The sequence below is a fragment of the Stomoxys calcitrans genome, chromosome 2 (assembly GCF_963082655.1).
Source record: "Stomoxys calcitrans chromosome 2, idStoCalc2.1, whole genome shotgun sequence".
NCBI classification, from domain to species: domain Eukaryota; kingdom Metazoa; phylum Arthropoda; class Insecta; order Diptera; family Muscidae; genus Stomoxys; species Stomoxys calcitrans.
Genome location: NC_081553.1, coordinates 36506487 through 36522211, shown reverse-complemented (window position 1 = coordinate 36522211; position 15725 = coordinate 36506487). Strand labels below are relative to the sequence as shown.

Below are 15725 nucleotides of genomic sequence, written 5' to 3'. Positions count from 1 at the left end.
TCTAACTGTCATTTCGCTGTTTGACAGTATTACATGCAAATTCGTCGCCCGCGCCCTTAATTCAAAAACAAAAGGCTTCGTGTTAACCAAGCTAATTTAGGCAATCTGTCCTTCATTGCCAAATACCATCAAACCTGTCCGGCTAACTGCTGTTCGGTTAACAGCTGTTCGCTTGATACCACCTTTTTAAATCCGCCTTGATCTAGATGCCAAATTTCAGCGAATTTGGAAGGGGCTTTTAAATCGCTTTCTTCTTGTCATGCCTTTTTTTCTGTCTTCACTTTTTCCCACACTCGTCTTTTCATTCATCATTAATGAATTTGTCCTATTACCTCTCACTTGCTTCAACATTATCAGACATTGAATATATCAGATATATATGTATGTATATTCAACATTTTTGTCTCTACAACAAATAATTTCTTTGCATGTACTTACCGGTTATAAAATAAAAAAGGTGGCAACTATTCGTAATTTAAACAGCTGATCGTATATTTAATAAAACAGATGAGCAATTGTTTACGCCTCAGAAAAAAGACAGGATTTGTGAACAGCACTTTTGAAGAAGAATAAACTTGAAAAACGATGTTATCCCAATATATGGAAGAGTTTGAACAGGCAAGTGGACAAAAGGATTATGTGCATTTGTTAGTTTTTATAAAATTAAAACTTTTTCTTTGCACAGGAACCTTTCGAGGTCAGTGGATTTGTGGAAAGGCTGACTTGGCGCACCAATAATGAGTGTGACAACTATACGGGCAAGCAATCTCAATTAGATGGAATAATCGCTGCCGGCATAAAAGATTTCAATCCAACAGCTTTACATGACACTTTCATACAAACAATTAAGGACCTGAAAATTCTACAAGAGAAACAACAAGCGAAATGCGAACGTTTGGAGGAGGCCCTAAAACAAGAGCAAGAAACTCATGCCAAGAATATTTTAAAACTACAGGAGCGCCATCAATTGGCATCCGATGTTTTCTGGCAGTTGGATGAGAAGATTAATTCAGTTGCAGGAAAAATTATACACTTGGGAGAACAATTGGAGAATGTCAACACACCTCGAAGTCGTTCCGTAGAGGCGCAAACATTGTTGAACTATATGTCGGAATTTCTTATCGCTGGACCGATTGTTAATGATATATTTACCGATCCAACGCGTCTCTATGAGGCGGCTGATGTCATACAAAAACTCTATGCCATAGCCCAAGATCTACCACCGGAAAAATTCCTTGAATCGAAAAAGAAAATTGAAAGAAAATATGATGAAGTAGAACGTCGTCTAATCGAGGAGTTTGCTACAGCCCAAAAGAGTGAGGATATAGAGAAGATGAAGAAATTGGCTCAAATTTTGTCACAATTTAAAGGATATGCCCAGTGCATTGATGCTTACATAGAACAAAGTCAAATGACCCCTTACGGTGGTAAAGACATATTCATAGGCATTGTGCCCATGTGTAAGCATCATTATGAGATTATCAAAAAGGTATTTGCCAATCCACAACAGGTCATGTCCAAATTTATACTGAATATATATCAATTGAAATTGCATCAGTATGCAATGACCAAATTGGATGATAAGCGGGATGAGGAGAAATATTTGAAAACATTGTATGAGTTATATTCGCGGTAAGAAAGAGCTAACATTTTCAGAAGTTATTTCTTTTTTTTAGAAAATTTCCATTTTGAGGATTTATTTTTATAAAATAATTTAAATAGTTAAAAATAATGAATTAAAAATGTCACTAAATTCAAAATTTGATATAAATATTAATTTTGTGATTTTGTTTTTAAAAATTTTCAATTTAAAAAATTATCCTTCTATATTCCTTTTAAATTCAATTTTTGTTAAAACTTTCTGTAAAAACTCTAATTCTGTCAAAAATGTTATACAATTTTTCTTTTTTCATTTTCGAAATTTCACTCTTTTTTTTCAGTACCCTCAAATTATCGTCCGAACTTCAGCACTATATGTCAGCCATGGATGATGATCTGCTTAACAAACTCACCCAACAAATTTTCCAAAAACATTTAAACGGTTATGCCGAAATCGAATCAAAATTCTTAACCACAAAATGTTCCACAGAACTTGAGAAATTCTATGTCAGTAAAAATCACCAAAAGAAACCAACTGAACGTTTTCAAGAGTTGAAGAGAGATATGCAGGTGCTTATTAGGACAAAGGCCAATATCAATATAGCCCAAGTGGAAGATTATGGTGGGGAGACATTCCTCTCTGAGGAGTTGGCCATTAAAATGTTGCAAGAGGCTAATGCTTCACTAAAACGATGCCGCATATTGTCTAATGAGGCTGACTTGCCGGTTAATATTATCAAATTAAATGATATCTTGCTGAGATTTCTAATGCATGAACATGCTACCTATGCCTTGGATTTGGGATTGAATATAATACCCATTGCCGATACGGGTAGGCAATTTCCTCAACTTTATTTCTTTGATGTGGTGCAAAAATCCAATATCATAGTTCATCTGCTGGAGGATCAGTGCAACACCTCGGTGGTACCTTGCGTTCTGTAAGTAGAAAAAGGTCTTGCGTGTGTTTTGTTTTATAATTATTTTTTTATTTTTCAGCAATACTCCCAAGTATTCGGAATATGTTTTCAAAAAACGCATTCTTATGGAACAGGTGGAGAATAAACTGGATCAAGGTTTGGATAGAACATTGAATGCGGTTATTGGCTGGGTTAAACAATATCTATTAAATGAACAGAAGAAGACAGACTACAATAAACCAGATTCAGAGTTTGATACAATAACTTCAGCGGTAAGTTAGGTTATGGCAACAAACAAACTCCGGCACTTCCACAAGGGAAGGTTAGACTATAACCTAACCTCTTGTAAGAAGTCGTAGAACAAACTCACTTTCAATTTATGTCTTTTGTGATACCACAATATAGACAGACCAAAGCTTTTACTTGGGAATGGAAACCACGACCCCCAAGCTCGTTACCAACCCAACTACCGGGGTGCTCGATTCTCAAAATAATAATATTATGCAATTTTAAAAGATCTGTTTTGAAAGTTTTTTTTGTTTCTCATTTTATATTTTCCTTATTTTTTCGGTTTATTGTTTTTTTTTTGTTTTCAAAACAGGCATGCCTACATGTTGTACAAAACATTCACCCCGTCATACAACAAATTAAAAAATGCATTGATGGTGAAAACCAAAAGCAAATATTGCACGAATTCGGAGTACGATTACATCGCATTATTTATGATCATCTACAAACAATGCAATTCAATACAGCGGGAGCAATGTGCGCCATATGTGATGTCAATGAGTATCGCAAATGTATACGGGAGCTCGATAGTCCTCTGGTCACCCAACTCTTTGATATACTACACGCCTTGTGCAATTTGCTGTTGGTGAAACCGGAGAATTTATTGGAGGTTTGCACCGGAGAAACTTTGGTAAGAGCTATTGTCAATGGCATTAGGAATGACCATGAAACATAAAATAATTCTACAAATTAAAGTTTAATAACTAAGGAGGGAGGTAGAAAGAAGTATTTTGTGAAAAATTTTATTTCTATAAGAAATTTTGTCAAAATTTCATTTCAATGGAAAATTTTGGCAAAATTTCATTTCTATGGGAAATTTTGTCAAAACTTCATTTTGTAGGAAATTTTGTCAAAACTTCATTTCTATAGGAAATTTTGTCAAAATTTTATTTAATTTGATTTCTATAAGAAAATGTGTCAAAATTTCATTTCTATAAGAAATTTTGTCAAAATTTAATTTCTTTAGGAAATTTTGTCAAAATTTCATTTCTATGCGAAATTTTGTCAAAATTTCATTTCTGTAGGAAATTTTGTCAAAATTTCATTCCTGTAGGAAATTTTGTCAAAATTTCATTTCTATAAGAAATTGTGTCAAAATTTCATTTTTATGGGAAATTTTGTCAAAATTTAATTTCTTAAGGAAATTTTGTCAAAATTTCATTTCTATGCAAAATTTTGTAAAAATTTCATTTCTATGCGAAATTTTGTCAAAATTTCATTTCTATGCGAAATTTCATTTCTATAGGAAATTTTGTCAAAATTTCATTTATTTTAGAAATTTTGTCAAAATTTCATTTCTATAAGAAATTTTATCAAAATTTCATTTCTATAAGAAATTTTATCAAAATTTCATTTCTATAGGAAATTTTGTCAAAATTTCATTTCTATAGAAAATTTTACCAAAATTTCATTTCTATAGGAAATTTTGTCAAAATTTCATTTCTATAGGAAATTTTGTCAAAATTTCATTTCTTTAGGAAATTTTGTCAAAATTTCATTTCTATAGGAAATTTTGTCAAAATTTCATTTCTATAGGAAATTTTGTCAAAATTTCATTTCTTTAGGAAATTTTGTCAAAATTTCATTTCTATAGGAAATTTTGTCAAAATTTCATTTCTATAGGAAATTTTGTCAAAATTTCATTTCTATAGGAAATTTTGTCAAAATTTCATTTCTATAGGAAATTTTGTCAAAATTTCATTTCTATAGGAAATTTTGTCAAAATTTCATTTCTATAGGAAATTTTGTCAAAATTTCATTTCTTTAGGAAATTTTGTCAAAATTTCATTTCTATAGGAAATTTTGTCAAAATTTCATTTCTATAGGAAATTTTGTCAAAATTTCATTTCTACAGGAAATTTTGTCAAAATTTCATTTCTATAGGAAATTTTGTCAAAATTCCATTTCTATAGAAAATTTTGTCAAAATTTCATTTCTATAGGAAATTTTGTCAAAATTTCATTTCTATAGGAAATTTTGTCAAAATTTCATATCCCTGAAAATTTCTCAAAATTTCACTTTTATAGGAAATTTTGTCAAAATTTCATTTCTATGGGAAATTTTGTCAAAATTTTATTTCTATGGGAAATTTTGTCAAAAGTTCATATCCCTGAAATTTTGTCAAAATTTCATTTCTGTAGGAAATTTTGTCAAAATTTTATTTCTTTGGGAAATTTTGCCAAAATTTCATTTCTTAGGAAATTTTCTCAAAATTTTACTTCTATAGGAAATTTTGTCAACATTTAATTTTTATGGAAATTTTGTAAAAATTTTATTTCTTTGGGAATTTCGTCAAAATTTCTACATACAAATATTTCAGTAACCTGAGTATAACAGATAATTAAATTAATTTTTATTGGAAATTTTGTCAAAATTTCATTTCTATAGAAAATTTTGTCAAAATTTCATTTCTATGGGAAATTTTGTCAAAATTTCATTTCTATGGGAAATTTTGTCAAAATTTCATTTCTATGGGAAATTTTGTCAAAATTTCATTTCTATGGGAAATTTTGTCAAAATTTCATTTCTATGGGACATTTTGTCAAAATTTCATTTTTATGGGAAATTTTGCCAAAATTCCATTTCTATGGGGAATTTTATTAATATTTCATTCCTATGGGAAATTTTGTCAAAATTTCATTTCTGAAGGATATTTTGTCAAAATTTCATTTCTATGGGAAAATTTGTCAATATTACATTTCTATAGGAAATTTTGTCAAAATTTCATTTCTATGGGAAATTTTGTCAAAATTTCATTTCTATGGGAAAATTTGTCTAAATCTCATTTCTATGGGAAATTTTGGCAAAATTTTATTTCTATGGGAAATTTCATTTCTATAGCAACTTTCATAAAACAAAACTCTTTACTGCCCACACTTATGTCTGCAAATAGACTAACTTTAAAGTGTTTCTTCTTTGTCTATTTTTTTTTTTCAGAATTATTTGGACAAATCGGTGGTGCGTCAGTTCATACAATTGCGAGCTGATTTTCGTGATATAAAAAACAATAACAATTTAAAGGGGATTATTGAATAAATTTTTGCACGATTCTTCGTATAGTCTTGTAGAAAAAAAAACAACAACTACATATAACAGAGATAAAATGAAAACATTACCACTTGAAGATACTTCAAATCACTGTATTAATCATCCCTATTTAAAGAAAATATTTTATTTATACACAATCTCTTAAGTTAAACTATTCCATATGTATGAGTAATGAAATTTTAATAAAGTTTAAACAAATTGTGAAATTAAATGCCAGCGACTTATTTCAAATTCATCTGTCAATCTAGAGATGACAGCTACATGATTTATTGACAGCACATTATACTGTTTACAACCACCACCAAAACCAAATGCTTCTGAGTTTATTGAAAAAGAAAATTATTCGTCATAGAGTTCAAGCGTAATAGAGTGCGTCCTGTGTTTAGCAGGATATTACAACCTATTATTGTTGGCGAACTCAAACACCTTCAAGTAAACAAAAAGTTTGTGCAACGCATTAACTTAACAATATGTCATATTTTTTTTAAACATAATTACATAAAATTTGTTGCATTAACTCAATCTTACATTTATATTACACCAGGATTAATTGTTTTTAAGTGCAATATTTAAGCCATTAGCGTAAAAAAGGCATATATATATATATATATATTTCACATGTTTTTAGCTTATACGTTTTTTTATATGGAGTTTGACAGTTGTTCATGTAAAAAGCCGAATAGAGTACCAATCCCTTTAAATCGTCAAAATAATACAGCTAGTATTATCAAATGCCATGGTGGTGGTTAAAAAAACGCGCAACAACACGTGAAATGATTCGGCGAGTGAAGGCTCGAATTCTACCACGGTCTCATTTCTACAACAACCACAAATCATATGGTGCAATCCGCCATCTCGTCATCAAGATGTCATTTCGGAAATTACACTGTTCTCAACACAACCATAGAAACTTGCGCTCCTGTGTGTACGTGTGCAGGTAAAATGAAATAAAATTTGCGCTCGTGTGTGTACGTGTGCAGGTAAAATGAGAGAAAGAGAAACACAAACAAAAAGAATGTGCAATAAATACCGTGATAAAATGTAAGATATATTGAAAAACGAGCTTAAATTAAAGCCTTAAAATGCTCTTAATAGCACACAATCTTACACCAAAGCAAAAAAGTTAGACTCAGAAGAGCGCAGGAGTTACTGCGCTTGCACGAACGAGCATCATGTTTTCTGACGATAAAAATTCCCCAATTAGTAAATTCCGAAAATGATCCGTGATCAAGAGCACATAAAAGAATTTGAGCCTACGAATGGTCATCTGAATTAATTTTCCATCTCAAGTGATGATATGGGTAGTTGTTGTTGTTGTTGCTGTAGCAGTGTGATGTACACTGAGGCGGCAACTCTTGCCGATGAAGGACTCCATCGGGTGAATCCGGCGATAGCCACTAATGCTACTTATTATTGGGAAAACTGGGCACCCAAACATCTCGATCGTAGACCATGGACGTACAAACAAGACTCGGCTTCGTCACATAAAGTACGTGTTGTTGTTGTTGTTGTAGCAGTTTGTTGTGTTCTATCTTTCGTCTGCTTGATTCTGTTGAGTGTCAAGACCCAGGAGTGGGTCTGGCTGGACAGTTAAACAGGTGACGTGTATCGTGCGGTCAATCGGGACATACATCTTGCACGTCGGCATCAATCCTTGCTGTGTAGGAGTTGTGGTGGCTGCATCTGCCGGAACGTTATTGAGTCAGAACTACTCTGGTTTGCCGGTGGAGGTCAATTTCTTCAGGTGCAATGGGATGCGGTCGTTCTCGAAGGAATACATTCACCTGGTAGTCATTTACCGCGTCTGCTGTCGTATCTGCATGGATGTTGTCTAGATCTGCTTGATATGCCGCTTGATCTGGAGGTTATCTTGTGGATAGATATCCACCGCCCAGAAGCTTTAAGGTAGATCTACATGGTCTGGAGCGTGAGGTTCAGCGCTAGAAGAGAGAACCTCTAGATCAAGCGGCATAAAGTACGTGTAAATCAAGAATGTCAAAAAATCCGATGGACTATTTTTTCCAGTGCCATTGCCAGTATTGACGAGCTGAAACAAGCCATTGTATGGAAATGGGCCAAAAACCGGCAGATTACACTCGAGCAGCTTGCAATTCGTTTTTTTTACCAATTCGGGGCGATCACAGAATGCATGAGGTGGTGCGGTGTTATCGCGAGCACGTCGAGTATAACGGCAATAATGTAAGGAGGGATGGCACGATCCTTATCGTTTGGGCCCCGGGCCATAGCGGAGTAACTGGGAATGAGGAAGCAGACGATTTGGCATTGAAGGTGAGAGAACTCTCATCAATAAACTTAGTTAGCCCGAAGCTTTTCGGATCGACGCCGTCCGAGTTAAGGGCGTGGGCAACGAATGCGCAGGTAAACCACCGAAACGGTCGGTAGGCCGGCGAAAATTCTATGGGGAGATCCAGATCGTGAGAAGACCAGGCTATTACTGAAAGGAACAAAGAAGGAGATCAGTAAAGCTTTCGGTATCATAACGGGATACATAAGACTACGAGCTCACTTATCGATTGGCAAGTGATGGCATGTGTAGGGCATGGGGGGAAGATGATGAGACGTTTGAGCATTTCCTGTGTCATTGCCCTTCGTGGCTAACAAATACCGGTACTTAGGTGGGGACACAACACCCGACATGAACCAACTTAGGAGAGTGTTATGGAAAACAATGAAGGATTTTGTAAGTAGCACTGAATTTCTTATTTAGATTTTCTTTTTCGATGTTACCTTTTTAGCATTTAGAGCGTACAATAACCCGATTACTAACTTAGGTGTATGTCCATAGTGGCATGGGGCGGATTAGTCAATTGCCCCGAATATACCGGTCCTAAACTAGAGAATTAGTTATCTGTCACACAGGTAATTGTAAAGCGGACGAGCTTGCGATACTAGGAACTACGCTACAAATTCCAGGGATATTGTAATGTGTGGGTATGACTTAAGCGACATGTAAGCTAAGTTTTCAGGATCAGTTCCGAAGTACAACGAATGATAGATGGTCACAAAGAGGGGACATTCCAAAAACTATGCATTTCAAAACTATGTGGCCTAATCTAGATTTGAAGAGGTCTACAATTTTGCTGTAATTGGTTAGAACAGACGTCTCAGTCATTGTGTCCGTCATGACGAGTTCACTGTCAGCCAGCAACGACTTTTGCAGAAGATGTGAGGATATCGAAGAAGAAACGACTATAGAACACCTTCTGTGTGTGTGTCCCGCACTAGCAGTCAGAAGGAGTTCCACATCCTATCTGATTTAGCGGATGAGAACATTCGCAAAACTAAAAAGCTTCTTCCTTTATCTGTTCCTGTGGTATCACAATGAACAAAAAACGTCTAAGTGAGTCTGCCACTTAAACCTAACCTAACCTACCTATCACAGGTCATATCCTTCAAGAAATGAAAAGTTCCAATTGTCATAACTTTTGATTTTTAAATATTTTTTAAAAAGTCGCTTAATTATTGTTAAAAATTGCTTATGCGTTAAATATATTTGCAAACTAATGTTATCTCCCTTAACAATACTTGCACAGTATACTCATCCTTTTCGAACTGTCCCAGGACCCATAATTCGTCACCTCGAGTGACAAACCCTTATAAAAGTGATAGTTTTTTTCCATGTAAGGTGACGAGAACTGAAACCGGACCCTATCACCAGAGGACCTATCCCGTGACAGGTTTGGGACCTGTCCCATTTCCCTTAGGGAAGCAAACCAATCAATTCAGAACAAAAGTCAAGGTAAAATATGAACATATCGAGCAAATGTTAATGTTTTCTGTAATTTTGATTACCTTAACAGATTTTAGTGATTTGAATCAATAAAAAGCTAATTGGGAATACTCGTTCTATTTTGCCTCAGCTTCAGTACTTGTACTCAAGATATATTCATTTAGAGGTAGTGGCAGTTGCCCAACAACAAAATATTGAGTACACTATCTGTCAAAATCAGTGATTAGTGCAACTCTGATTTTGTGTATGTAACTACAATAGTTCGCGCCATGTTTCGTTGTTTGTGGGTGCAATGGTTTTTAACTATAATACACACACACACAACCACACTCGTTGACACATAGTGTACTTCGGGAAAACAAAATTGTACTCAGCTGTTTACGGTACATTAGCGGGTAATTATGTCATGCCTGTACTCTTCTTTTATAGCCCTCCTAAAACTTAGCTGTGTGGTAGTTCACCACTTGCTTATGTCTTAACAAAGTTCGGTTATTGTTGTTCCTCGCACATAACGGACACTCTGCAATTCAAAAGAGTCGCTCACTGTATGAAACTCACCACTATGCAGTGGTGCACTGCCACTGCTCTCATGTTTTGAATAACACAACATATTGCTCTACACACATATACATAAATGTACATATAATTTATATCACACATACATATAAATGTACATATAATTTATATCAATCCAGTTTATCCATATCATTCGAACCGATTAATCGTGATATGCACGGCAAATATCGAATTCATTGTTGGCAAAAAAAACAAATTATTATTTTATGATTTTAGAGTGGTATGCACCTCATACGAAATTTTCGTTGCCATAAGAAATGTATTGAGATATCCTAAGCTAAATTTTCGGTGTGCTTTGTATTGCAGCATGACAGTGAAAGCAATGGATATTGTTTAATTGCAAGAAAACTATTGCCTCGAAAATTTGTTGTTCCACGTTATGGATTTATTCATACAAAATAACGTATGCATAGTTTTTTGCCAACATTTGTTTGCTGCCGAAAATTTCGCATGGTATGCTGCATACTGGGCGTGGGAGGGAATTATTGTCGTACTTTTTATATCCACCACCATAGGATGGGGGTATACTAATCTAGTCATTCCGTATGTAACACCTTGAAATATTTGTCTAAGACCTCATAAAGTATATATATTCTTAATCCGCTCGATGATCTGAGTCGATCTAGCCATGTCCGTCCGTCCGGCTGTCGTAATCACGATAGCGGTCGAACACGTAAAGCTAGCCGCTTGAAAATTTGCACAGATACTTAATATTGATGTAGGTCATTGGGAATTACAAATGAGCCATGTCGGTTTGGATTTAGATATAGCTCCCATATAAACCGATCTCCCGATTTACCGTCTTAACCCCCTGGAAGCCGCAATTTTTGTCCGATGAGGCTGAAATTGTGCATGTAGTGTTTCGTTTTGACTTTCAACAACTGTGCCAAGTACGGTCCAAATCGGTTTATAACCTCATATAGGTCCCATATAAACCGATCTCCCGATTTGACTTCTTGAGCCCCTGGAAGCCGCAATTTTTGTCCGATTTGGCTGAAAATTTGCATGCGACGTTCTGTTACGACTTCCAAATCAGTCTATAACCTGATGTGGCCCCATGTAAACCGGTCTCTCGATCATCCTTATTCGGGTTCCTAGAAGCTTCAATTTTTACTGGCTTGACAGAAGTTTGGTATGTAAAATAAAGTTATGCCCTTCAACTAAATTTATTTGGTATTAAATTTTTAGGAGAATCTATGGTGTTGGGTTCCCAAGGTTCGGCCCGGCCGAACTTAGCGCTCTTTTACTTGTTTAGCCTTAGGTCTTTGTTGTATTATTGTTATATTGATAGGTTTCACTATAAAAACACAACCCTTATTTTTTTCGGACTTTGTTGCTTAGTGTAAAATGTACATTTCCTTTAATATTATAAGCAGTGATCTAATGCACGAATATCGCATATCGATATACATATACGTGCAGTTCTTTGCAAAATTTTGCTTCTACTTGAAACCATGCTTAACTGATTATGAACGTGTGTGGGTGTGTGTGAATGTGGGTGTTTTCTATATACCAAAATAGATACATTTTCCAATGAAGGGTATTTTTTGCTTTATCAGCCAACAGAAAAAACAAAACAATTGTAATAGACTAACAATAGTCGATTGGGGGGCCTCACCACTTGAAACTATTTTAAGGGGTACTTGAGACTAGCGAAATATAGTGTAAATCACAATGAATTACTATGGCGGGCAGTGATTACACAGTCGAAGATTATTAAGACGTCGTTGATGGTGTTAGTGGCTGTTGGAACAGCCAACAACCACCTCTAACCACCATATATATATTGTAGTTTCCTCGTATCTGGCAAAATTCACGACGACCAAACGCGTGGAGAGCTAGATAGATATGGAAAAAGGTTCTTTAGACCATATCAATAACGATTGGTAAGTCAGTAGGCTCGCGACCATTCATGTTAGATATCGCAAAAAGAAAACAAAAAAAATTTGTTTAGTTATAGAAAAATTTTTAAAGTGCTTTCGGCAATATTTTTCTTAAAAAAAGAAATGAAATTATAAAAAAATATATATATATCAAAAAAAATATTCAAGCTACTGTCACACAAGTGGTTATTAATACAATCACCAAAATCAATACAGTTGATAAAGCCAGCCCAAAAAAAAAGAAAAAAAGCAGTGTCTTCGGTTGCTAGAAATTTTAAAATAAAACCCTTCCGAAACGGTCTCATTGAACACAGTGCGCATACAGTCTTACGACAGCGGTGGACGAGCATGAAAGCTGTTTATTATTTGAAAATTCTATTGTCATTCCTGATATTAGCCATTACTGCTGGTCCCAATCAAGTGGCCGGCGGAACTATTGCTAGATATGCGGAGGAAGTGAGAAAGAAAATTTTAATGGCCCGATCACTGCCATTTCAAGATTGCGGTGAGTGAATTTAAAGAACCGGAAATTTCAAAAGTATACCTGGAATACCATTTTTAAAAAATTGCCGCGAAAATTTGGAATCTTTTACCGAGGTTAACTTTATTTAAGATTGTGGAATATATCCCTGAATATTTTTATGAAATTTATGAAATTTTCATAATTAAATATACTTGCTTTTATACATTTACAATGTTTTTATTAAATATACCGCAAGTCTTAACAAAGACTGTGTCAAAACTTTCAATAGATGGTTATCAAAGTAAATGGGTTGATTCGGCTTTTCTATCCCTTGTAAAACTCAAAATCAATTACACCACTAAGGCAATTCTGTATATATACTGAAGTGTGGTAGTTCACCACACCACATGTTAAACAATGTACGGTTGAACATAACAGGCCCTCTGCATTTCAAATAAGCCGTTCTGAGTATGAAACTCACCAATCAATATTTGCACTGCCCTCATGTTTTAAATAGCTGAGCATGGTACATAATGTGAGATGTAAGTGTGGTGAATTTTCTGTTTTCTTAATGAACTTTTTCGTGACCTTCGTGAATTAATCCGAAGTAATATAGCTCTCACTCATTGATATGTGAGAAGTTTGCCCCAGTTCCTTAAGGGAATGTTCATGGGCAAATTTGCAATACATATTAGGTTAGGTTAGGTAAGAGTGGCAGTCCTTTACAGACTCACTTAGACAATTTTAATTTCATTGTGATACCACAGTAGTGACAGACCAAGGCTTCTGGTGGGAATCGAACCCACGACCCCTGCACTGGTAATCCGAGCACGCTACCAACTCGGCTACCGGGGCAATACATATTAAGAATAAATGAATTACAAAATGTTGAAATGTATTTGGTTTACAAATTTTGCAACGTTTTTATTTTTATATGTGGTCATTTTTACCTTATTGATCTTTGATTTTTTGAGCTAATAAAACAAATAATTATAGATTTTTGATCACAACGTTTCTTCACTTTTTTTCGGTGACTTCCTCAGGGGATCTCGTCTAAATCAATATAAACAACATGTCAAGGTATATTTAATAAGGTAGTCGCATCAGCACAGCTGATGAAACTTGGTATGTCAATTCATTTTTGAATTCGCCTTATTAAAATATAAACTTCAAAATAAAAATTCTCTAAATTGATTTTTGTGTTTGCTGCTGTTATGGTTCTTGAACTTAGGTTATATAATGGATTCAAAAAGATTCAAAAAGTGGTGAAGAACACAGACTAAATTTACAAAATTTAGTACAATCCCATGGCAGCCGGTTGTACGTACCGGATTCACCCGATGGAGTTCTCCATCGGCAAGGGCTGCCGTCTCAGTGTACAACACACTACTACAACAACAAAATTTAGAACGTAGAAGATAAGGATCCAACATGCATGACAATAATGGAAGTGGCAGGCATGGCAGCCGGTTGTACGTACCGGATTCACCCGATGGAGTTCTCCATCGGCAAGGGCTGCCGTCTCAGTGTACAACACACTACTACAACATCAAAATTTAGAACGTAGAAGATAAGGATCCAACATGCATGACAATAATGGAAGCCAGGCGGGCTGGAAAAGTTCCCTCCTACCACTTCTAGTCTCAATTGTAGTCAAGAGTGGCGAAAGGAGTATGTGCCTGGAATTAATTTAGACAGGAAAAATGTGTTCATTTTGCCATAGTCCTGCATCTACAACTGCAATTTCAGGCCAGTGCCACAATAGGTGTTCAACCGTCTATAACTCCTCATCCCCGCAAATCATGCGTAAGTCCGTCATGTGTCCATCGCGACGTCAAAGTCCTGACATTGCAATGGTGGTTCCCTGAACACACCAAGTTACCTCATATTGGAGAATAGCACCAACTTTATCTATCGGGTTTTAACGTCAAACCCGTTGGCCAATCTTGGCAGCATACTATATGCACCCTGAACGGCCACACATCAAGATTAAATCGTCATCCTCGTATCCAGCAAACTTTAACCCCTTCCTTTTCAAATGACCCAAAAAAGTACCACAATTATCCAAGAGCTTCAAAAAGGAGTACAAAAACCGTCCTTGTGGTGATTGAGCTTTAATCACAATATTCCTATTTGAGCCCTTTGCTAGTGGTACCCTTATTATCCTGCCCATCCAAATAGTATGAACTCAATTCAGGAGGTGACCTCATGTCCACCAGAGAGTCATGCATTTGACACATGCGATACGTGGTCCCTGGTTACAATCGAAACACGCCTATGAAGTTGGAAAAAATCCCAGCCCAATTGGAATTGAGCCAGAACTACCCTGGTCTACCGTGGAGGATTAAAGACGTTCACTTGGTTGCTATTTTACCCCTACAATAACCTAGTACAGCTCGCTGTCTTCAAATTTGGCACAGGCATTTTTTTTTGGCTAAAACCTAGTACTGACTTCGACTTTTCGCAAAACGCACTATAAAAAATGGTGACGAAGATATGCGAACACATTCCGCACAAGTGGAACCGAGTTAGTTCTACGAGCAAGCGCAACAGTAGCGACATGTCGCTGCTTCAGCATAAATTTCGCAAATGTAATTAAATGCCTACGAAATGGGCCGAATCAACTTTGCTTCAATACTTTTGTTGGTGTTGTATTTTGTTGTTTGACTTTTGTTTGTGATCTGGCAAAGAAAAAAAGCCCGTCGGATTTCGCAATAATTTAATAGGCATTTCGGCTGTGAATGAAGTCAGTACTAGGCTTAAGAGATAAAGCCTATTGAAATAGGAAAACATCGGTTCAGATTTGGACTGATATTGAAATAATGTGGTGAATGTTAATCGATCCATTCGAAATTTGGCAGGAAAGATTTTTTTTATCACTATCGACATTACTGGTTAATTTGAAAACATGTGAAAACTAAAAGAAAGTGTATGAATTTAGGTCAGTGTGATGCAGTGTTGCCACCCTGCCCGTATTCAAACTTTTTAGCAGAAAAATGTTCAAACCGCTATAACTTAAAAACAAATGAATGGATTTAAAAATCCCTAGAGTTTTTTTGCAGAATTTCCTAAATTTTATATTTATGTATCACAAAATGTTTAAATACAATTTAGGACTCCCGACATTATTTGTGAAGTTCATAGAAATCGGTCCAGATTTGGATATAGCTCCCATATATATATATATATATATATATATA

The 15725-nt window shown here is 35.2% G+C and overlaps 2 protein-coding genes across 2 annotated transcripts in view; both read left to right on the top strand.

Annotated features, from left to right (window-relative positions):
- The first annotated feature begins 503 nt into the window (after positions 1-503).
- Positions 504-6063, top strand: LOC106090214 (exocyst complex component 5). Its single transcript, XM_013256334.2, has 6 exons — positions 504-618; positions 686-1632; positions 1941-2537; positions 2596-2788; positions 3118-3435; positions 5742-6063. The coding sequence occupies exons 1-6, from the start codon at positions 586-588 to the stop codon at positions 5838-5840; spliced, it is 2187 nt and encodes a 728-aa protein (XP_013111788.1). The 5' UTR covers positions 504-585; the 3' UTR covers positions 5841-6063.
- Positions 6064-12073: 6010 nt separating this feature from the next.
- The window catches only part of LOC106090222 (uncharacterized), a 14392-nt gene continuing 10740 nt past the window's right edge, over positions 12074-15725 (top strand). The window contains exon 1 of the mRNA XM_059363564.1: positions 12074-12567. Coding sequence (XP_059219547.1) covers positions 12411-12567 — 157 coding nt within the window. The 5' untranslated portion in view covers positions 12074-12410. The remainder of the gene's footprint in view (positions 12568-15725) is intronic.